This window comes from Salmo salar, chromosome 02 (assembly GCF_965601325.2).
Source record: "Salmo salar chromosome 02, fSalSal1, whole genome shotgun sequence".
Taxonomy (NCBI): domain Eukaryota; kingdom Metazoa; phylum Chordata; class Actinopteri; order Salmoniformes; family Salmonidae; genus Salmo; species Salmo salar.
Genome location: NC_138292.1, coordinates 39,059,080 through 39,081,422, shown reverse-complemented (window position 1 = coordinate 39,081,422; position 22,343 = coordinate 39,059,080). Strand labels below are relative to the sequence as shown.

At 41.7% G+C, this 22,343-nt stretch overlaps 2 protein-coding genes across 4 annotated transcripts in view; one reads left to right on the top strand and one right to left on the bottom strand.

Moving 5' to 3' along the window:
- The first annotated feature begins 3,307 nt into the window (after positions 1-3,307).
- Positions 3,308-6,220, top strand: LOC123729272 (uncharacterized). The gene is made up of 4 exons (XM_045703674.2): positions 3,308-3,481; positions 3,671-3,809; positions 4,493-4,600; positions 4,765-6,220. Exons 1-4 carry the CDS (start codon positions 3,336-3,338, stop codon positions 5,632-5,634), a joined length of 1,263 nt encoding a protein of 420 aa, XP_045559630.2. The 5' UTR covers positions 3,308-3,335; the 3' UTR covers positions 5,635-6,220.
- Positions 6,221-13,541: 7,321 nt separating this feature from the next.
- Positions 13,542-22,343, bottom strand: part of LOC106582539 (beta-1,4-galactosyltransferase 3) — a 29,072-nt gene continuing 20,270 nt past the window's right edge. For all 3 annotated transcript variants that reach the window (XM_014165728.2, XM_014165743.3, XM_014165734.3), the window contains 5 exons: positions 21,529-21,764; positions 17,838-18,025; positions 17,483-17,605; positions 17,192-17,296; positions 13,542-16,980 (listed from right to left, as the gene is read on the bottom strand). In XM_014165728.2, coding sequence (XP_014021203.1) covers positions 16,719-16,980; positions 17,192-17,296; positions 17,483-17,605; positions 17,838-18,025; positions 21,529-21,764 — 914 coding nt within the window. In that variant the 3' untranslated portion in view covers positions 13,542-16,718. The remainder of the gene's footprint in view (positions 16,981-17,191; positions 17,297-17,482; positions 17,606-17,837; positions 18,026-21,528; positions 21,765-22,343) is intronic.

The window sequence follows — 22,343 nt, the reverse complement described above, 5'->3', positions numbered from 1 at the left end:
TTCTAAATGTCCAGTAAAACGTATCTAACAGTGAATATTTCCCACTACAGTAGACCCAATTTTTTTTAACTAAATCAACAATAAATGTTTTCTTGCATTGGTAAGAAGGACACCTTGGAGTGAGTTAAGGTTGAGTAAGGATTTAGGGATGATCTTGAATGTACTATCACTTCTTCTAATGCTACAGTATGGCTACAATGTTGCACATCTGGTTAGGTGCAAGTTCACAGAGGCAATTAGAGTCAAAAAAGTATCGGTTCTGGGAATCTTATTCCTCTTGTAAATCAGTTGCATCTTTAGCACTGTATCATACAATTGACTCTGTACATCAGGGCTCTCCAACCCTGTTCCTGGAGAGCTACCTTCCTGTAGATTTTCACTCCAACCCTTTTCTAGCACACCCGATTCTACTAATTAGCTAGTTGATAAGCTGAAATCAGGTTAGTTACAACTGGGGTTGGAGTGAAAACCTACAGAAGGGTAGCTCTCCAGGAACAGGGTTGGAGAGCCCTGGTGTACCTAGTAAAAAGCATTTGTTTTGTATCATTTATGACAAGAAGCTGTTCATTATTTCTTACAGTTAAGAATCTTAAGTCCCTTTTCACAAATAGATTGTGTTCTATCCTCTTTACAACTAGCCTGGCTGACGCAACTCACGTGACTACACAGCAAAGAGCTGTGACCAAGAGCTGTCAGCCAGACTACTTTACAACAGTGTAAGAAAATGGCCTCTTGCAAGACTGTCAACCAGAGCCATGTTCAGCTACAGAAAGGGTAACCCACACAGTTCATCCAGTCAGAAGGAACTTCACAGGTGTTTGACTAATCTTTGTTTATTAATCATTGTATAAGGCCACTCTGGACTGTGCAGACTTCATTGAGAGAGGAATTAAAAATCAGAAATATAGTATCACATTGTCCTTGTTACATTTTCAATGCCCTGCGGTGAGCTCCATCTTCAGGCGCAGTCACCCTGGACAGCAGATCCACATCATAATGGAGTGAAAGTCAAGCTATACATCAACTGAAGCAAACTGCAGAGCACAAATAGACATGATAATACAATAGCATGATATATAATAAACCACTACATGAAGTGTTAAAAGGTACATATAGCATACGTCTTACGAATCACTACACAAGCATACACTTTAGCATGCTTCTAGAAACTCAAATGTGAATTCATGTGATAGTGGTCTGTGTATGGTTTTCTGTACATTCCACTCATCTAATACAGGGTCTGTGTATCATGCATAATCAGGCTTCATATGGAGTAGAAAAGGTCAAGACATAGGTGACCTGCTTCACTATATAGACTAAGAGATTCCTAGATCAGATAGTAGCACACACACACAAACCTCAGCATCCGTCAGTGGAATCCCATCTATTCCCATGTCAGCATGCAACCGCCAGCACAACTATCAGGCGTCCAATGCTTTCTCTCGAAGCCATCTTTGGTTTCAGCCAAGAGGCCTGAGTCCTCTATGTGATGCACACACAGAGGTTCAATTCCCAGTAGGGATCTAGTGTAAACAATCATATTGGTCAGGGGGTCCAGACAGCGTGCAAAGAGGAAAGTCAGGGGACAAGCCATGCAGTGAGGAGGACATTGCACTGGGGAATTCTAGGGGTGACAGATTTTAGATAGCACAAAATAAAAAATGTAATATGTTGAAAGAATGGCTAGTGGGGAAATGCTGTAAATGCTAACCCAGTATACCTATATCAATCTTTAATCAGTGCTTCAGCAGAATCAGTACAACCAATGAGTGTACTACACACAGTCAACTGGCACTAGTTTCCACGTCACTTACCAGTGCCTGATTCCGTTTAAAGACCTAATTAATTATAGTGGTTTCTGGTCATCCATGGACAAAATTCCTGGTTTTCAGCTCTCCTGGTTTTCAAACCATTCAGCCAATTTAGAGTATGGAGATGGAGCCCAAGTCTCTGACTATGGAGAGCCCACTAGGACTTCAATCCCTCAGTTTTAAGCTGATCATAGGAAACCAACATAAAAGCTCCATAAGGTAACAAACAATACGATAAAACACAAATGACAAACCACCATTCTGATGTGAATATAGCCAGCCCACCTGAAGGCAGTGCATTGATCATTTCACCCGCACCTATTCTATTTGACAAGGCAAAATTTAACCCCACGTCAACGCAATCTAGAGATTGAAGGAGATAACTGGAGAAAAGACACATTCTGATTGTAGTGATAAAACCCAACCATACCAAAAACCGTTTTTGTGCTGACGTTGCTTCCAAAGGAAGTTTGGAACTCGGTAGTGAGTGTTGCAACCGAGGACAGACAATTTTTACGTGCAACGCACTTCAGCACTCGGCAGTCCTTTCTGTGAGCTTGTGTGGCCTACCTCTTCGTGGCTGAGCCGTTGTTGCTCCTAGACGTTTCATTTCACAATATCAGCATTTACAATTGATCGAGGCAGCTCTAGCAAGGCAGGAAAGAAAGAGTGTGCAAAGTTGTCATCAAGGCAATATATTTTGATATCTTTAACACTTTTTTGGTTACTACATGATTCCATATGTGTTATTTCATAGTTTTGATATAGTCTTCACTATTATTCTACAATGAAGAAAATAGTAAAAAATAAAGAAAAACCCTTTAATAAGTAGGTGTGTTCAAACTTTTGACTGGTACTGTATATGACAAACGAATGACATAACACAGCATGTGACTTTTACGTTTCTGTGTAGAGTTTGACAACCTTTGATTGTGCTGGCATAAATATGCTACATTGCTATCAGGGATTTGGGAATGCCTCAGTTAGAGATGGTTGGTTTGGATTAGAATACCAGTTTAGATTTTCAACAGAATTTACGCCTTACTATGTGAGAAACTGTCAGTAGAATTCCTCTGTTCTACAGTTGCAGCACTGTTTTCTTCAGTTTGTAGTCAACATGCACACCCTTCTCACCCACTTCATTATCGTCTTCTGTTTGGAATTCTCTCTTTGTCTTTGTAACTTTGAGAGAAGTAACTGTAGGGTGTACATACTGGTACTTACCATAACAATAGTACTATAACAAATGTTATGCAGAGGTGAAAGCTTTAGTCCACTGGTTCTCAATCCTGGTCCGGGGGATGCAAAGGGGGGCACATTTTTGTTTTTGCCCTAGCACTACACAGCTGATTCAAATGATTAACTCATCAAAAGGCTTTGATGATTTGAATCAGGTGTGTAGTGCTAGGGCAAAAACAAAAATGTGCACCCCTTTGGGTCCCCAGGACCAGGATTGAGAATCACTGCTTTAATCATTTCTATTGGACCTTGACCCCACTGCCCACTCCCCACCAAACCCCCTAGATGGCGTATTCCACCAGCACTATTGCTGCTGGCTGCTTTGGGAAGATATACAGGGAGATGTACAATGACACCTGGGCTGCAATCAAGAAGGTGCCACAACACTTAATCAATAGGAGAGACCTGGAGAGAGAGTGTCAAGTATACAAGTGAGTATGACAGACAATGTGCTATCATGGTATGTTGCTAAATGGTGATGATATCAGAGATGGTGTTGATGAGGTTGCTGATGAAGGTCACTACAGAAGTGATTAGTTGTGCTGTCTGTAAACTCCAATGCCCTCATAACTATTTTTCACCATTTTCTTTCACACTTTCTCTGTGACCTGGGACTCCAGTAAGGCAATTCATCCTAACATAGTGAAGCTTCTGGGTAATCCAACACTCAAGGACTCTAAGTGGATCATCCCCATGGAGTTCATCTTTGGAGAGGAACTGGAGACAACCATCTTCAAATCACAAAAATCGAAAATACAGGTAGGCCTATGGATCCCAGCGCTCCCAACAAACATGCATACGACGGTGTTGATGAAAGTTCACATAGCAAAACTTTTACATCTGAAATATCTGATAAACAAGTATGTAGGCCTACAGGATTTTCAGGGGGGCCTTCCCAACATTATTAAAACATTTCTATAACAGCCCAAGTTTGATAGACTCTGGTCTCCACTATTCAACTATATTTCAAATTGGACAGAGTGAATGGGGGGATTAGGGAAATGAGCAGATACATGTTGTGTAAGGTGCTGTAAAAACTAAAAACGAATTATTTCTATATTTCTTTTTTTTGCTTATAATTTTTCTTATTATTATTGTTAGTTTAAAAAAAAGTATTTTATTTTATATTTCTTTTTTCCTTATAATTTTTCTTTATTTTTTTAATATATATTTCTTTTTAAAAATATTTTTTTCATTCTTATTATTATTGTTAGTTTTAAAAAAAAAGTATTTTATTTTATTATTAGTTTATTTTTATTTGTATTATTGTTTTTTTTTAATTTTTAATTTAAGTCTGCCACATCGCGAGTGTGGAATGTGTTCTGTTGGTTGATTGAAAAACAAGAAAACTTAATAAAACTTTAAATTGAAGAAGAAAAAAAAACATTTCTATGTGCAAGTTAGCTCATCAGTTGATAATCAAAGCCTTTCTTCCCCCACAGTTGACTCCATCTATAAAGGCCACCATCATCACAGGCATGTGTGAAGGACTACTTTATCTACACAGCAAAGATATTGTCCATCAGGACCTCAAGCCTGACAACATCATGGTGAGAAAGGCAATAAAGTTGTTTTTGTTATTCTGATGTTCTTCATTAATGATGCAAGACTTTAGAAGCAGTTGTTCATCTGTTGTTTATCACATTATCACTGTAAATGAATAGACTAGAAATAAAACAATATTTCTCAACCCCTCTCAAATTATCTCTTCCAGATAGAGCATGACACTCACCGAGCTGTGATCATTGATATGGGGCTGGCCAAATTCTTCCGCAATGGCCTAAATTCTGCAATGGATCTGGGCAACGAGGCCTACTCTCCCCCTGAGGTCCTGCAGAGGCGGGGCCAACGCGACCAGCGTTCGGACGTGTGGGCTATGGGTAAAATCATTGCTGAACTCTGTGCCAGAATCAGGTTGCACACCCCCAACGTCTGTCCAACTAAGATCCAGGAGACCCTCAGTCTCCAAGGCCAGCAGTACTGTAACGCTGTCTGTAGGATGGTGCAAAGAGACCCCACAATGCGAGCCACCATGGCCGGAATCATGCCGGAGATACAAAGGGCAGGGGTAGATGGCGGTGGCGGCAACACCGGGGGGCAAAAAAGAGGACGTCTTCTGACACCCAATCCTCACACTCAGGTAAAAACCACATTGCTACGTCCTCAACCTCCTGTACAGCGTTCACCATCTCCATCGAGATTTGAGCGCAATGCTTTACTAACGCCTGAGGTCAAGACGCTAGTGCGAGCTCCTGTGCGAGCGCCTTCTCCATCGAGATGGGAGCGGGCAGCCTTACCAACGCCTGAGGTCAAGAACTCACCATCTCCCTTTTCAAAGGTAGACCAGGGTAATTCTCTGGTTCCATCAGGCATAACTCAACCCAGTCAAGATGTCATGAAACAGCTTCTCTACAAAGAGGCAGCGAGGGGTCTCCCATGCCCACTCCCCACGACGGGAAAGGTGCGAATCCACCGCTATGAGCAAAGGAATGGGGAAGTGGAGACTTGGGAGCGAAAGGAGGTGGTGACTGAAGGAGGGAGGATAGTCAAGTTTGAGGATGTGATGTTTAACAACAAGTCGTAAGAAGGTTATTGAGAGATGTGAAATAGTTGGGAGTTGATTTGACTCTGCTTTTCCAGAGCGTGGGCCACACCCCTTCCATCCTTCAATGTAAAAGTCTGACATGTTTCTGAAAAAGGCGAAAGTCTGTATTTGGGACGGGGGATGGAATAATGGAATAATTCTAATGTCCAGTGAAACTATACTATGTAACAATACATTTACGCATTTTCTTACTACGGTAGACTAAATATATATATATATATATATATATATATATATATATACAGTATATACATCAACAACAATAAAAGTTGTGTTGCACTGTTACGAAGGAAACCTAAGGTTGATTAAGGATTCATGAATGATGTTGAAGGACTCTATCACCTTACAGTACTGCTACAATAACTATCTGTGAATGTTTTTGAAATCTCATCCCTCTTGCAAATCAGTTGTATCTTTAGCTTGATATACATTTGACTGTGAACATAGTAAAAAAACCTTTGTTTTGTATCATCTAAGACAAGGAGATCTTACATTTAGCTTACACTTAAGAATTCAAGTCATGTTTCACAAATATATGCGGTGTTATATCCAACAAAGTGTACAACATGGCCTCTTTTCAAGACTTTGTCAACCAGAGCTGTGTTCAGCTACAGACAGGGTGTCCCACTCACAGTTCATCCACTTCATCCCGTCAGAAGGAATTTCAACACAGGGGTTTGAGTAATCATTTTTTTTGTATTAATCATCGTATTAAGGCCACTCTGGACTGTGCAGAGTTCATTGAGAGAGGAGAAACTAAATCAGAAATACAGTATCACATTGTCCTTGACCTTGTTACATTTTCACTGCGCTGCGGGGAGCTCTATCTTCTGGAGCAGTCACCCTGGAAAGTATATCCACATCACAATGAAGTGAAAGTTTATTTATACATCAACTGAAGCAAACTAAAGAGCACACATACAGACATGATAATACAATATCATGATTTGATAATAAGCCACTGCATGAACTGTTAAAAGGTACACGGTGCATATCAGTGGCGGTCGTGCCGTTTTAGATCAGGGGAGACATTATTTTTATTTCTATTACAGCATATTGAATGACTGTCATTCATATTCCATTCACCCAGTTCAATGTAACATCGATAGGTTTAGGCTACTACATGATACTCAAATATTCCCTATAGCCATCATGAGCTACGAATAAAAGTTTACAATGTAGGTGCACACAGTTTAGCCATAGCCAGCTAGCTAACATAGCATCCCTCTCTGTTTGACACTGGTGTTTGAGTAGGCAAAACTAGCTAGCTGTATTCACTAACTAAGAAAGAGAAAGTGAGAAAAAGAATACCACGAAATATAACTCTCTTGCTTTTCCTTCATTTTTGACAAAATAATTTTGTTAAAAAATGTTCACCTATTGTCTCTGAGTCAACTACTCACCATATTTTATGCACTGCAGTACTAGCTAGCTGTAGGTTATGTTTTCAGTACCATATTCATTCTCTGATCCCTTGATTGGGTGGACAGCTCTGATAGGTTGGAGATCGTTTTCCGGATGTTCTCATAATTACTGTGTAAATCTTTTGAAAGGGGTAAAAACCATGAGCCTCCTAAGTTTTGTATTGACGTCAATATACAGAGGAGGACGGAAACTAGCTGTCCTCCGGCTACGCCATGGTGCTACCCCAGAGAGTGCTGTTGAGGCTACTGTAGACCTTCTTCAGTGTTTTAATCAATTATTTGGTGACGTGAATATATTTAGTAAAGTTTTATCTAAAAAAGGATAACTTTTTTAATGTTCCACTATTAAACATTTTCTGAAATTCACTGAGGAGGATGGTCCTCCCCTTCCTCTGAGGAGCCTCCACTGGTGTGTATAGCATATGTCTAATTAATCACAACACAAAAACTTTAGCATGCTTCAGCATTCTCAAATGTGAATTCAGAGTGGTCTATGTGTGGTTTTCTATACATTCCACTCAGCTAATACAAATCTAACAAATACCATTTTGGATACAAACATGGGATATCAGTTCCGAGTCGATGTGCAGGGGTACGAGGAAATTGAGGTAAATATGTACTAATAGGTAGGGGTAAAGTGACTAGGCAACAGGATAGAGTGTGTAAGTGTGTGTGTTGCAAATGTGTGTCTGTGTGTACGTGTTATGTGTGAGTGAGTGTGCGTATGTGTTCAAGTGTCAGTGTAAGTACAGTACCAGTCAAAAGTTTGGACACACCTACTAATTCCAGGACTATGTAACGGTCTGGGTGTAGCTGGTGCAGAGGAGTCAGGCGCAGGACATCAGAGATGAGTAATAAAAGTAACTTTACTCAAAATTACCAAATACATGTAGTATTACCAAGCCCACACAAAAGGACCAAAATACATAAAACAAACACACACAAAAACCATGGGGAAAACAGAGGGTTAAATAATGAACATATAATTGGGGAATTGAAACCAGGTGTGTAAAACAAAGACAAAACAAATGGAAAATGAAAAGTGGATCGGCGATGGCTAGAAGGCCGGTGACGTTGACCACCAAATGCCGCCCGAACAAGGAGAGGGACCGACTTCGGCAGAAGTCGTGACAGACTATGAAATAACACATATGGAAACATGTAGTAACCAAAAAAGTGTTAAACAAATCAAAACATATTTTTACATTTGAGATTCTTCAAATAGCCACCCTTTGCCTTGATGACAGCTTTGCACACTCTTGGCTTTCTCTCAACCAGCTTCACCTGGAATGCTTTTCCAACTGTCTTGAAGGAATTCCCACCTAGGCTGAGTACTTTTGGCTGCTTTTCCTTCACCCTGAGGTTCGACTCATCCCAAATCATCTCAATTTGGCTGAGGTTGGGTGATTGTGGAGGCCAGATAATCTGATGCAGCACATTATCACTCTCCTTCTTGGTCAAATAGCCCTTACACAGCCTGGAGGTGTGTTGGATCACTGTCCTGTTGAAAAACAAATGATAGTCCCACTATGCGCAAATCAGATGGGATAGTGTATCATTGCAGAATGCTGTGGTAGCCATGCTGGTTAAGTGTGCCTTCAATTCTAAATAAATCACTGACAGTGTCAACCGCAAATCACCCCCACAACTCCTCCTCCATGCTTCACGGTGGGAACCACCCATGCGGAGATCATCCGTTCAGCTACTCTGCGTCTCACAAAGATATGGCGGTTGGAACCAAAAATCTCAAATTTGGACTCATCAGACCAAAGGACAGATTTCCACCGGTCTAATGTCCATTGCTCGTGTTTCTTGGCCCAAGCAAGTCTCTTATTATTATTGGTGTCCTTTAGTAGTGATTTCTTTGCAGCAATTTGACCATGAAGGCCTGATTCAAGAAGTCCCCTCTGAACAGTTGATGTTGAGATGTGTCTGTTACTTGAACTCTGTGAAGCATTTATTTAGCTGCAAGTTCTGAGGTGCAGTTAACTCTAATGAATTTATCCTCTACAGCAGAGGTAACTCTGAGGCTCCATTCCTGTGGCAATCCTCATGAGAGCCAGTTTCATCATAGCACTTGATGGTTTTTGCGACTGCACTTGAAGAAACATTCAAATGTTCCGTATTGACTGACCTTCATGTCTTAAAGTAATGATGAACTGTTGGTTCTCTTTGCTTATTTGAGCTGTTCTTGACATAATATGGACTTGGTCTTTTACCAAATAGGGCTATCTTCCGTTTACCACCCCTACCTTGTCACAACACAACTGATTGGCTCAAACACATTAAGAAGGAAATCAACCCCACAAATTAACAAACTGCATACCTGTTAATTGAAATGTATTCCAGGTGACTACCTCATGAAGCTGGTTGAGAGAATGCTAAGAGTGTGCAAAGCTGTCATCAAAGCAAAGGGTGGCTAATTTGATGAATCTCAAATACAAAATATATTTTGATTTGTTTAACACTTTTTTGGTTACTACATGATTTCATATGTGTTATTTCATAGTGTTGATATCTTCACTATCATTCAACAATGTGGAAAATAGTACAAATAAAGAAAAACCCTTGAATGAGTAGGTGTGTCCAAACTGGTACTGCATGTGTGGGTGTGTGGGTAGAGTCCAGTGTGTGTGTGCATAGAGTCAAAAAGAGTTGGTGCAAAAAAGGTCAATGCTATTTTGTTAACTATTTAGCAATCTTATGGCATGGGGGTAGAAGCTGTTCCAGGATACAGCTGCAGAGGGAGGTGTTCAGTCGCAAGGACCTTAGCTTAGTGATGAGCTTGGCGTGCACGATGGTGCTGAATGCTGAGCTGTAGTCAATGAACGGTATTCTCATCTAGGTTTGTTTTGTCCAGGTGGGAAAGGATAGTGTGGAGTGCAGTAGAGATTGCATCATCTGTGGTTCTGTTTGGGCAGTATGTAAATTGGAGTGGTCCAAGGTTTCTGGGATGATGGCGTTGATGTGAGCCAAGTATCAGCCTATCAAAGCATTTCATGGCTACAGATGTGAGTGCTAAGGGGCGGTAGTCATTTTGACAGGTTACCTTGAACTTCTTAGGCATAGGGACTATGGTGGCCAGCTTGAAACATGTTGGTATTACAGACTTGGTCAGGCAGAGGTTGAAAATGTCAGTGAAGACACTTGCGATCTGGTCAGCGCATGCTCTGAGTACGCGTCCTGGTATTACGTCTAGCCCTGCGGCCATGTGGATGTTAACCTGGGTAGAGTTCTTACTCACATTGGCTACGGAGAACATGATCACACAATCGTCCAGAACAACTAGCACACACACATGGTTCAATGTTGCTTGCCTCGAAGCGAGCATAGAAGGAATTTAGCTTGTCTGGTAGGCTCGCGTCACTGGGCAGCTCTCAGCTGGATTTCCCTTTGTAATTCGTGATAGTTTGCAAGTCCTGCCACATCCGACGAGTGTCAGAGTCTGTGTAGTAGGATTCGATCTTAGTTCTGTATTGACGCTTTGCCTGTATGATGGTTTGTCAGGGGGCGTAGCGGGATTTCTTATAAGCGTCTGGATTAGTGTTTCCGCTCTTTGAAAGCAGCAACTCTAGCCTTTAGCTCAATGCGGATGTTGCCTGTGTTGGATTCAACATTTTGAACATTGAGATATTAAAGACATGATAGATCAGACGCATAGTATATTAAGGAGTGAAAGAGACTGGGTCTCTGTAGAAAGACAGATAGCTGTGGAATGTGTTGGGTGGACAAGAGGAGAGCAACGTGTTGATACAGGTGAGACAGATGGACATCTGTGGATTAGGTGAAGGGTGGTTGAGGTCAGGAGGTGAGGACAGGTCCCCTGAAGGGAGTAATAAGGGTTTGGTACATACACTTTAGACAATTACATTTAAACTCAGTTTCTCACAATTCCTGACATTTAATCCAAGTAAAAATTCCCTGCCTTAGGTCAGTTAGGATCACCACTTTATTTTAAGAATGTGAAATGTCAGAATAATAGTAGAGAGAATGATTTATTTCAGCCTTTACTTCTTTCATCACATTCTCAGAGGGTCAGAAGTTTACATACACTCAATTAGTATTTGGTAGCATTGCCTTTAAATGTATTAACTTGGGTCAAATGTTTCACGTAGGCTTCCACAAGCTTCCCACAATAATATTCCTTCTGACAGAGCTGGTGTAACTGAGTCAGGTTTGTAGGCCTCCTTGCTCGCACACACTTTTTCAGTTCTGCCCACAATTTTTCTATAGGATTGAGGTCAGGGCTTTGTGATGGCCACTCCAATACCTTGACTTTGTTGTCCTTAAACCATTTTGCCACAACTTAAAGTATGCTTGGGGTCATTGTCCATTTAGAAGACCCATTTGCGACCAAGCTTTAACTTCCTGACAGATGTCTTGAGATGTTGCTTCAATATATCCACATAATTTTCTTTCCTCATGATGCCATCTAATTTGTTAAGTGCACCAGTCCCTCCTGCAGCAAAGCACCCCCAAAACATGATGCTGCCACCCCCGTGTTTCACGGTTGGGATGGTGTCCTTCGGCTCGCAAGCCTCCCCCTTTTTCCTCCAAACATAACGATGGTCATTATGGCCAAAAAGTGATATTTTTGTTTCGTCAGACCAGAGGACATTTCTCCAAAAAGTATGATCTTTGTCCCCATGTGCAGTTGCAAACCATAGTCTGGCTTTTTTATGGCAGTTTTGGAGCAGTGGCCTCTTCCTCACTGAGCGGCCTTTCAGGTTATGTCGATATAGGACTCGTTTTACTGTGGATATAGATACTTTTGTGCCTGTTTCCTCCAGCATCTTCACAAGGTCCTTTGCTGTTGTTCTTGGATGGATTTGCACTTTTGGCACCAAACTACATTCATCTCTAGGAGACAGAACGCGTCTCCTTCCTGAACGGTGTGACGGCTGTGTGGTCCCATGGTGTTTATACTTGCCTACTATTGTTTGTACAGGTGAACGTGGTACCTTCAGGCGTTTGGAAATTGCTCCCAAGTATGAACCAGACTTGTGGAGCTCTACATTTTTTTTCTGAGGTCTTGGCTGATTTCTTTTGATTTTCCCATGTCAAGCAAAGAGGCACTGAGTTTGAAGGTCGGCCTTGAAATACATCCACAGGTACACCTCCAATTGATGCAAATGATCTCAATTAGACTATCAGAAGCTTCTAAAGCCATCACATAATTTTCTGGAATTTTCCAAGCTGTCAACTTAGTGTATGTAAACCTCCGACCCACTGGAATTGTGATACAGTGAATTATAAGTGAAATAATCTGTCTGTAAAAAATTGTTGGAAAAATTACTTGTGTCATGCCTTAGATGCCTCAACCAACTTGCCAAAACATCATCGGACCACATCCGTATTGAGCGCGTCACTGGTATTTCCTCTGAGTTTTTGCTTGTAAGCAGGAATCAGGAGGATATATACTGTTCAGTTAGAGCTGAACAAGGTGACAACTAAAGGAGGGAGGGTAGTGAAGTTTGAGGATGTGATGTTTAACAAGTTAAGGTTATGGAGTGTTGGTGAAATAGATGATTTGACTGCTTCTCCAGAGGGTGGGCCACTCCCCTTACATCCTTCATTGGAAAAGTCTGACATGTTTATGGAGAGGGAATATTATATTTGGGAGACGGGATTAACGAATGGAATAATTCTAAATGTCCAGTAAAACATATCTAACAGTGAATATTTCCCACTACAGTAGACCCAATTTTTTTTAACTAAATCAACAATAAATGTTTTCTTGCATTGGTAAGAAGGACACCTTGGAGTGAGTTAAGGTTGAGTAAGGATTTAGGGATGATCTTGAATGTACTATCACTTCTTCTAATGCTACAGTATGGCTACAATGTTGCACATCTGGTTAGGTGCAAGTTCACAGAGGCAATTAGAGTCAAAAAAGTATCGGTTCTGGGAATCTTATTCCTCTTGTAAATCAGTTGCATCTTTAGCACTGTATCATACAATTGACTCTGTACATCAGGGCTCTCCAACCCTGTTCCTGGAGAGCTACCTTCCTGTAGATTTTCACTCCAACCCTTTTCTAGCACACCCGATTCTACTAATTAGCTAGTTGATAAGCTGAAATCAGGTTAGTTACAACTGGGGTTGGAGTGAAAACCTACAGAAGGGTAGCTCTCCGGGAACAGGATTGGAGAGCCCTGGTGTACCTAGTAAAAAGCATTTGTTTTGTATCATTTATGACAAGAAGCTGTTCATTATTTCTTACAATTAAGAATCTTAAGTCCCTTTTCACAAATAGATTGTGTTCTATCCTCTTTACAACTAGCCTGGCTGACGCAACTCACGTGACTACACAGCAAAGAGCTGTGACCAAGAGCTGTCAGCCAGACTACTTTACAACAGTGTAAGAAAATGGCCTCTTGCAAGACTGTCAACCAGAGCCATGTTCAGCTACAGAAAGGGTAACCCACACAGTTCATCCAGTCAGAAGGAACTTCACAGGTGTTTGACTAATCTTTGTTTATTAATCATTGTATAAGGCCACTCTGGACTGTGCAGACTTCATTGAGAGAGGAATTAAAAATCAGAAATATAGTATCACATTGTCCTTGTTACATTTTCAATGCCCTGCGGTGAGCTCCATCTTCAGGCGCAGTCACCCTGGACAGCAGATCCACATCATAATGGAGTGAAAGTCAAGCTATACATCAACTGAAGCAAACTGCAGAGCACAAATAGACATGATAATACAATAGCATGATATATAATAAACCACTACATGAAGTGTTAAAAGGTACATATAGCATACGTCTTACGAATCACTACACAAGCATACACTTTAGCATGCTTCTAGAAACTCAAATGTGAATTCATGTGATAGTGGTCTGTGTATGGTTTTCTGTACATTCCACTCATCTAATACAGGGTCTGTGTATCATGCATAATCAGGCTTCATATGGAGTAGAAAAGGTCAAGACATAGGTGACCTGCTTCACTATATAGACTAAGAGATTCCTAGATCAGATAGTAGCACACACACACAAACCTCAGCATCCGTCAGTGGAATCCCATCTATTCCCATGTCAGCATGCAACCGCCAGCACAACTATCAGGCGTCCAATGCTTTCTCTCGAAGCCATCTTTGGTTTCAGCCAAGAGGCCTGAGTCCTCTATGTGATGCACACACAGAGGTTCAATTCCCAGTAGGGATCTAGTGTAAACAATCATATTGGTCAGGGGGTCCAGACAGCGTGCAAAGAGGAAAGTCAGGGGACAAGCCATGCAGTGAGGAGGACATTGCACTGGGGAATTCTAGGGGTGACAGATTTTAGATAGCACAAAATAAAAAATGTAATATGTTGAAAGAATGGCTAGTGGGGAAATGCTGTAAATGCTAACCCAGTATACCTATATCAATCTTTAATCAGTGCTTCAGCAGAATCAGTACAACCAATGAGTGTACTACACACAGTCAACTGGCACTAGTTTCCACGTCACTTACCAGTGCCTGATTCCGTTTAAAGACCTAATTAATTATAGTGGTTTCTGGTCATCCATGGACAAAATTCCTGGTTTTCAGCTCTCCTGGTTTTCAAACCATTCAGCCAATTTAGAGTATGGAGATGGAGCCCAAGTCTCTGACTATGGAGAGCCCACTAGGACTTCAATCCCTCAGTTTTAAGCTGATCATAGGAAACCAACATAAAAGCTCCATAAGGTAACAAACAATACGATAAAACACAAATGACAAACCACCATTCTGATGTGAATATAGCCAGCCCACCTGAAGGCAGTGCATTGATCATTTCACCCGCACCTATTCTATTTGACAAGGCAAAATTTAACCCCACGTCAACGCAATCTAGAGATTGAAGGAGATAACTGGAGAAAAGACACATTCTGATTGTAGTGATAAAACCCAACCATACCAAAAAGCTGTGCCAGAACTGTGAACCTACTATGAGAGAATCCTTCAATAATCAGCCTGATATTCAGGGCCTGTATTGTGCATGTCCCTCAGACTAGGTGTTCTGATATAGGATCATTGTTGCCTTTGCCATAATGAATTTGATATGAACACGGAGGACCTCATCCTAGATCAGCACTCCTACTCAGATGCTTTATGAAGACAGGCCCAGGGGGTGACTACCATGCTAATTGCAAACAGCACTTACCCATGTCAAGATCAGGGTAGCGGCTTCACTTTGTATATTAAACTGTAAAATCAGTTACATATGGGTCGTTCTGAAATTAGTGCCTTTTCATCCCTTTGATATATTAAGTAGAAATTCAATATTAAAAGCCTGTTCTTTAAATGAAGTGCCCTTTAATACTGACCACATGGGGGAAAAAAAGACTTTTAAACTGCCAAAATTCCGAATTTTGACATATCCCTCTAAGCATCCTGTGACTTCAAGGAAGATTTTAACCCACTTAACCTCAGCATTATTTGAAAGCCCTAGTTATTTTGTTGCTTTGACAAAATAATTTCTGAAGACTTAATTATTTCATGTGATTAGTGAATCATTTTAAAGAAAAAAAAAAAGTGAACTGAACTCTCGTTTTAATATGGTGAAATTCCTCTTTAAATATTTCTTTCAAAAGAAAGATTGAACATATAATAGTCAAATCATAGTGTACAAGCAGGTGAGCTGGTTTTACTCTTTTTGGCCATTGTCTGGTGTTTTTTGATGGAAAACGGAGCAGCTCGAACATAACACGTCTACCCTGTTACCCATAAATAGGCTAGAAATGTTTGAACAATTTAATTTGCATTCAACTGCCCCTCCTTGTTGCATACAACAAGCTTCCATTCCCTCTGTCACAAGGGGATTTATGGCTGACTTAACCCGGTTACGGTCAACCCTGTTAGTTTATTTGGCACCTGCTATGGTCATTTCTTTAATTTCACCTCGAGATGGGAAACCGTGTTTTGAACATGTGCTCTTTATGGCAGAATGTTAAAATTGGGTGAAATCAAGTTCTCACCAAGTTACACTACTCAAAAGCCACCTAATCAGCAGAAAGACCCATATGCTATTGCAATATCAGTAGCATAAAATGGTTTTTCATTTATTTATTCTATCCCTTAATCTTGCTATCACTAGAAACGGGTTCCATTCATAACTCTCGACCTGAAGTTCTACTAAAAGGACAAATAGAACAAGACAGGTTTTTCTAAGGCAACGGGGGTTTTCGGCAGCGATATAAACTCATAGAGTCAGTCTTTTTTCCTCTCCTCTACCATAAGTCCCTTTCATAGAGTCAGTCAGTGGAGTGGTGGGACATAGCTGGAGAAGCTCGAGAATCACAACTAGGGTCGAGAATGCGACAGTAATTCATTCAGACAGACAAAGCCTCAGCCCACAGATTATATCTAGGCAGTGGAGAGCATTGGTCTTCGGTTCAGTCTCTGCTATGCTATTGTTAAAGTCTCAGTTGATAATGTTGATCAGACCAGAGGAAGGAACAGAAGGAAAAGGCATGTGCGTATAATGGCCTCTAGTCCAATAGGGGGAGCCACCTACCTCTCCCCACTGTAGGAGTTGATATGAGGTGTGAAGGCAAAGAAAGGAGCGACTTAAGGGTCCAGGGCTCCCTCTCACATCCCTGCTCCCAGGCATAAGTTAGGAGGGGAGAGTCGGTGGTGGATGGGAGTGGAGTGGGTAAAGGTGGTCCAAGTCAGTGGTTCATGGGTTGGTTCTGTTTTTGTTCCTGTTGGAGCTTGGCTGGAGGTTTGGTGGGGGCTTCGACTGGTGGCTTTGCTGCGGCTTTGGCAGGGATCTTGGGGGACGGCGCCATGGCATGCAGGCCGGCCTCGGTGCCGATGTGCACAGTGATGTTGGTGTAGAGGGGGAAGTGTTCACGTGACAGCACCTCATACTCCACAGTGTTCATGCCGTCCAGCTTCCATGTCTGACGCGTCTTGGCCAGCATGTTGAACCTAGGGGGAGGCAGGGAGAGGGGATTTTAGTGATGTCTGTGGGTTTATTCAACAGACAGTCTTATTCGATAGAGGGCAACATTCAGAGGTAGCAGATGGAAATAAATAAATGTACAGATACAATGTGCTGCCTATTTGAAAGAATCTGAACGTGTCACCCTACTGAATGTACCCCAGCCATACACAAACATGTGTCAGTCCTGTACCATACCTCCTGGGATTCACATCATTTCCCTTGTCCAGCTTGTGTTTGATCATCTTGTATCGGCCCACCTTCACCGATGGACGAGAGATGAACATCCCTCCTAGGGATACTCTGAGAATGGGAGAGAGGGAAGGAAAGAGAAAGAATTTTAATTGGGTTATTATCTATTATAAATAATAGGATTATTCCGTGTCTTTAAATTGTATCATTTGTTAGACAGAACAAACCACAATGGGTCCATAGCTCAATGAATTGGCTCAATGTTCCACCTCCAAAACTCCCAAGGACCCCTCTCACCTGACTCCAATATCATCGTCCTCTCCTCCCCAGCCCCAATAGTTGTTGGGGAAGCCGTTCATCTTCAGGTAGTGCAGTGGAGACAACGCTGACACCCCTCCGAAATACATCTTGTATGGCAGCCTAGGAGAATGACAGGATTAAAATAAAAATGAAGGATCAGATAGGGAACAAGTGAAATCAGAAATGAGTGAAGCCACGCATAATGAAAGAACTAAATGACAACTAAAATATAATACATTTTGTGTTGAATAAACTTGTGAAAATCAATGAGACTTACGGTGAAAAGAAGAACTAATAACCATAAGGGGAAAAAGAAGCAAAAAAAAAATTCAAAAAAAGAGAATAGACTGACTTATATCCAAACTTGTCCATGGCGATGGCAGCGTGCTTGGGGTTGGCGTCGCACATGTAGGTGTTGCGGTCGTCCTCAGGGATGAGGTCCACATCATGGAAGAACAGGCAGTCCCAGTCCTCCTCCCGCATGGCCTCTCGGAACCCAACGTTCATCAGCTTGGCCCGGTTAAACGTGTAGTTACCAGCCTAAAGAGGGACAAGTAAGACATGTTTTATTTGGCCTTTAGAGACCCTTATGTCAGCAACAACCTGCAAATATTCAATATTGACATGGTCTCTATACAAATTATAACAATAATAATAGGTTATTCAATATGAAGGTTCACTATTTCCCTTAGGATTTAAAAAAAAAAGAATTCAGTGGTGGCAAGGGTAACGGTGCATTGCTGCAAGCGGTAGTGCAATGACATGCTAGCTGTTCCCATAGACTTCCAGTCATCGAGTTAATGACTATCCATTTAAAAGCGCGTCTCAGCAGAACGATAGACAGGAGATAAAGATACACTACATGGCAAAAAGTATGTGGACACCTGCTTGTCAAACATCATTCCAAAATCATGCGCATTAATATGGGGTTGGTCATCCCTTTGCTGCTATAACAGCCTCCACTCTTCTGGGAAGGCTTTCCACTAGATGTTGGAACATTGCTGCGGGGGCTTCCATTCAGCCACAAAAGCATTAGTGAGGTCGGGCACTGATGTTGGGCGATTAGGCCTGGCTCGCAGTCGGCGTTCCAATTCACCCAAAAAGTGTTTGATGGGTTTGTGGTCAGGGTGCAGGCCAGTCAAGTTCTTCCACACTGATCTCAACAAACCATCTCTGTATGGACCTCGCTTTGTGCACGGGGACATTGTTATGCTGAAACAGGAAAGTGCCTTCCCCAAACTGTTGCCACCAAGTTAAGATTTCCCCGAAACATGAACAATAGCCCCCAACCATTATTCCTCCTCCACCAAACTTTACAGTTGGCACTATGCATTAGGGCAGGTAGCATTCTCCTGGCATCCGCCAAACCCAGATTCGTCCGTCGGACTGCCAGATGGTGAAGAGTGATTCATCACTCCAGAGAACGCGTTTCCCCTGCTCTAGAGTCAAATGGTGGCGAGCTTTACACCACTCCAGCCGACGCTTGGCATAGCGCATTGTGATCTTAGGCTCGTATGCAGCTGCTCGGCCATTGAAACCAATTTCATGAAGCTCCCGACAAACAGTTCTTGTGCTGACGTTGCTTCCAGAGGCAGTTTGGAACTCAGTAGTGAGTGTTGCAACCTGAGGACAGACGATTTTTACGCACAACGTGCTTCAGCACTTGGCGGTCCCGTTCTGTGAGCTTGTGTGGCCTACCACTTCGCGGCTGAGACGATGTTGCACTTACACGTTTCCACGTCACAATAACAGCATTTACAGTTGAGCGGGGCAGTTCAAGCAGGGAAGAAATTTGACGAACTGACTTGTTGGAAAGGTGGCATCCTATGACGGTGCCGTGTTGAAAGTCACTGTGCTCTTCAGTACGGGCCATTCTACTGCCAATGTTTGTCTATGGAGATTGCATGGCTGTGTGCTCGATTTTACACACCTGTCAGCAACGGTGTGGTTGAAATAGCCAAAACCACTAATTTGAAGGGGTGTCCACATACTTTTGACCATGTAGTGCATATATCATATTTGGGCCCCCGTTGCTAAATGAATAGAGGGTAAACACTGACGTTGGTTCCATACAACAATAACGGGTAATGGGGTTAACCCATTAAATATATGGAGTGTGCGACTTCATTTTTATACTGTTTATTCTCCGTTAGTAGTCTCAAAGCCGACCGTAGGCAACACGGGTCTGGTTTCAATGATGGACTCTGTGGGCATAGAGGAACTACGTCACTGCCTAGGTCACTACTTTATCTGCTTGAATAAATACTACATAGTAGCTAGCAAGATGGAGATCCCAGAGGTTCTTTTTAATGAGTGCATTTCACAAGTGGCTAGTTTGAATCAACTACCATTATTAAAACCACTGCAAAAGCTTTTGCCTGTAAACTTTGGCTTTGAATAGCAACGTGGATCACATCAGTGGAAACCAAGACTGTTCTCAGGGCTGGTTGCAGCTACATATTTGAGTCGGGGACAATTTTTGCGTTTTAGCTAACCCTAGCCCTTTTCCTATCCTTAACCTAATTCTCCTAACCGGCTATGAAAAGTCACTTACTCTAGTCAAAGCTGGAAGACCTGCCCTGAGAGCAGTGAAAGTATCCTCTAATGACATACAGCGTTCTGGCATGTCTGTCTCGTGATTTGTTGGGCGAGTGTTCGGAAATATATTTTTTCCCTTATCGACATAGGTATTGAATTACTAGTTCCTCTATACCAGAAGAGTCCATCATTGAAACCAGACCCTAGTCACCTGCAACTATTCAACATGGAAATTAATTGTCTAGTCTACATAATGAAATCAATAGTCTGATTATTTACAGTACAACTGATCATCTGTAAATTGGCCAGGACGCTCTTGAAAAAGAGACATCAAATCTCAATGAGCCCTTCCTGGTTAAATAAAGGTTAAATACATTAAAAAAATATTACAGCATACACTCAAAGGGTCTAATAATATTCACTAAACTAAAAAAACATCTCAGGAGGATTACACCTGGCAAGATGAGTGTTACTGAGGTCAATAGCATGAGTAGTATTTGTTCCTGTGGTTCAGTGTGTGTGTAACTATGACAACCAACCACAGCTGAAGACATGCAAATGCTTGAACTGCTGCTAGCCTGCATTATCTTGTTTGAGTTGAGTGCAATCTGGCACTGGTTACGCAAAAATACTGCACACATGCAGAGTTATGAATAAATGCTTTAGACATGATGCTGTAACATCTATCTAATGATAAGTGCCTTAGAGCCAGTTTCATTTTGAGATGCTAACTTGGTAGAGGTTGGCTTGGCGTTCATATGTTGCAGGTAAACAACAAGCAGGCAGTGACAACTTGACAAACAGTGTGAGGGTAAGACAAAGTGCTTGTTCAAAGTGTAAACAAAGGGATTGCTACAAGTTGTTAAGAAGATTCAACTCGGTTAAACCTTCCGGTAAGCATCTTTCAACCATAAGGCTGTGTGTGATTCCATGGTTAGGACACCAGAGGGTGGTTTTGATCTAGGCTGAATGTATACTTGGCCTCACCACTACAGCTAGAACGTAGTCCAAATGAATATATCTTTTGGTCAATTGTAGGAAGTGTAAAGCACATATTCATACTGATAGGCTGTGTTACAGATTGCACAATCAATTGATAACATTAATGTTGTCTTTAAAACAGCAATCAACAGTTGAAACAACGTGTTTTTCACAACCCCGTTTCAGTAAAAGGCTGAGGGATGGAGAAATGTGTAAACACTCCAATTCATAGAGCTATGGATGCAAGGACTGACCATTCATGACAGTTTTAACCATGTTTTGAGGCTAGACAGTGTTTGTTTACATTTACAAACATTGGAGAAAAACAAACGTATATGTTGGGTTCTCATGGAGTGTGACAGTTGAACTAAACTCATGAGGCATTTATAAGTTATATTCTTCAAGAATCAAATGGGTACATATCATTAATTTATACATCCAAAAAGGTATATAGCAACTGCCCCTTTAAAATGAACATTTTGAAACAATGTGTGTGTGTGTATATATACACGTATGCATTTCACCTGGTGGATGACGTAGATGCCGTAGTTGAGCTGCTGTCGCTGTAAGAATGGGTGAAGGTAATAGAGGAAGAACTTCAGGTGGTGCTCCCGGTTTCTGTGGGGAATGATTATGGCGGTGCGGTGCCGCGCCTCACAGTCAGGCGGCCTGTAGCGCCCCCCGAGGACCACCAATGGATTCTTCCGCGCAACTTGGGCCAGTGTCAACCCGGAAGGAAAGCTGACGTGGATCGGTCCACCTGATAAGAGAAACGGGGTGAGAAGAAGCTAGATGTCATAACAGCATTTTATTGCTAGACCTATATCGTAACACACCAATTAATTAAAAATCAGTAGGTTGTCCATGCTAGCATGCTCGTTCTAATAGGGTTTTTGGGGTTTTAGATCAAATGTTTTACATGAGACGACAGTGTGCCCCCTTTAATCCATTCTGCTCGGTCGTCTCATATAAAACCTATCTCCAATCCCAAAAACCCTGTTGGAACGAGCATGCTAGCATGGACAACCAACTGATTGGGGAGGCAGGTAGTCTAGTGGTTAGAGCGTTGGACTTGTAACCGAAAGGTTGCAAGATCGAATCCCCGTGCTATCAAGGTAATATGTCATTCTGCCCCTGAACAAGGCAGTGTTCCTGGGCCATCATTGAAAATAAGACTTTGTTCTTAACTGACTTGCCTAGTTAAATAAAGGTAAAAAGATACAAACATAAAAGGGCACAGCAAAACATTGTAGAAGCCTTTGCTGTAGGCAAATCTCTTGGTTTCAGTGTGTATATCCAAATTTGAATGCAAAAAAGTAGGAAGTTGGAAACAAGCTAA

Bases quoted from the DNA above. Each gene is read 5' to 3' on its own strand.
- LOC123729272 (XM_045703674.2), top strand. From the start codon at position 3,336: ATGGCGTATTCCACCAGCACTATTGCTGCTGGCTGCTTTGGGAAGATA. The intron at 3,482-3,670 runs GTGAGTATGACA...CTGGGACTCCAG, and splicing joins AGAGAGTGTCAAGTATACAA to TAAGGCAATTCATCCTAACA. The intron at 4,601-4,764 runs GTGAGAAAGGCA...TATCTCTTCCAG, and splicing joins TCAAGCCTGACAACATCATG to ATAGAGCATGACACTCACCG.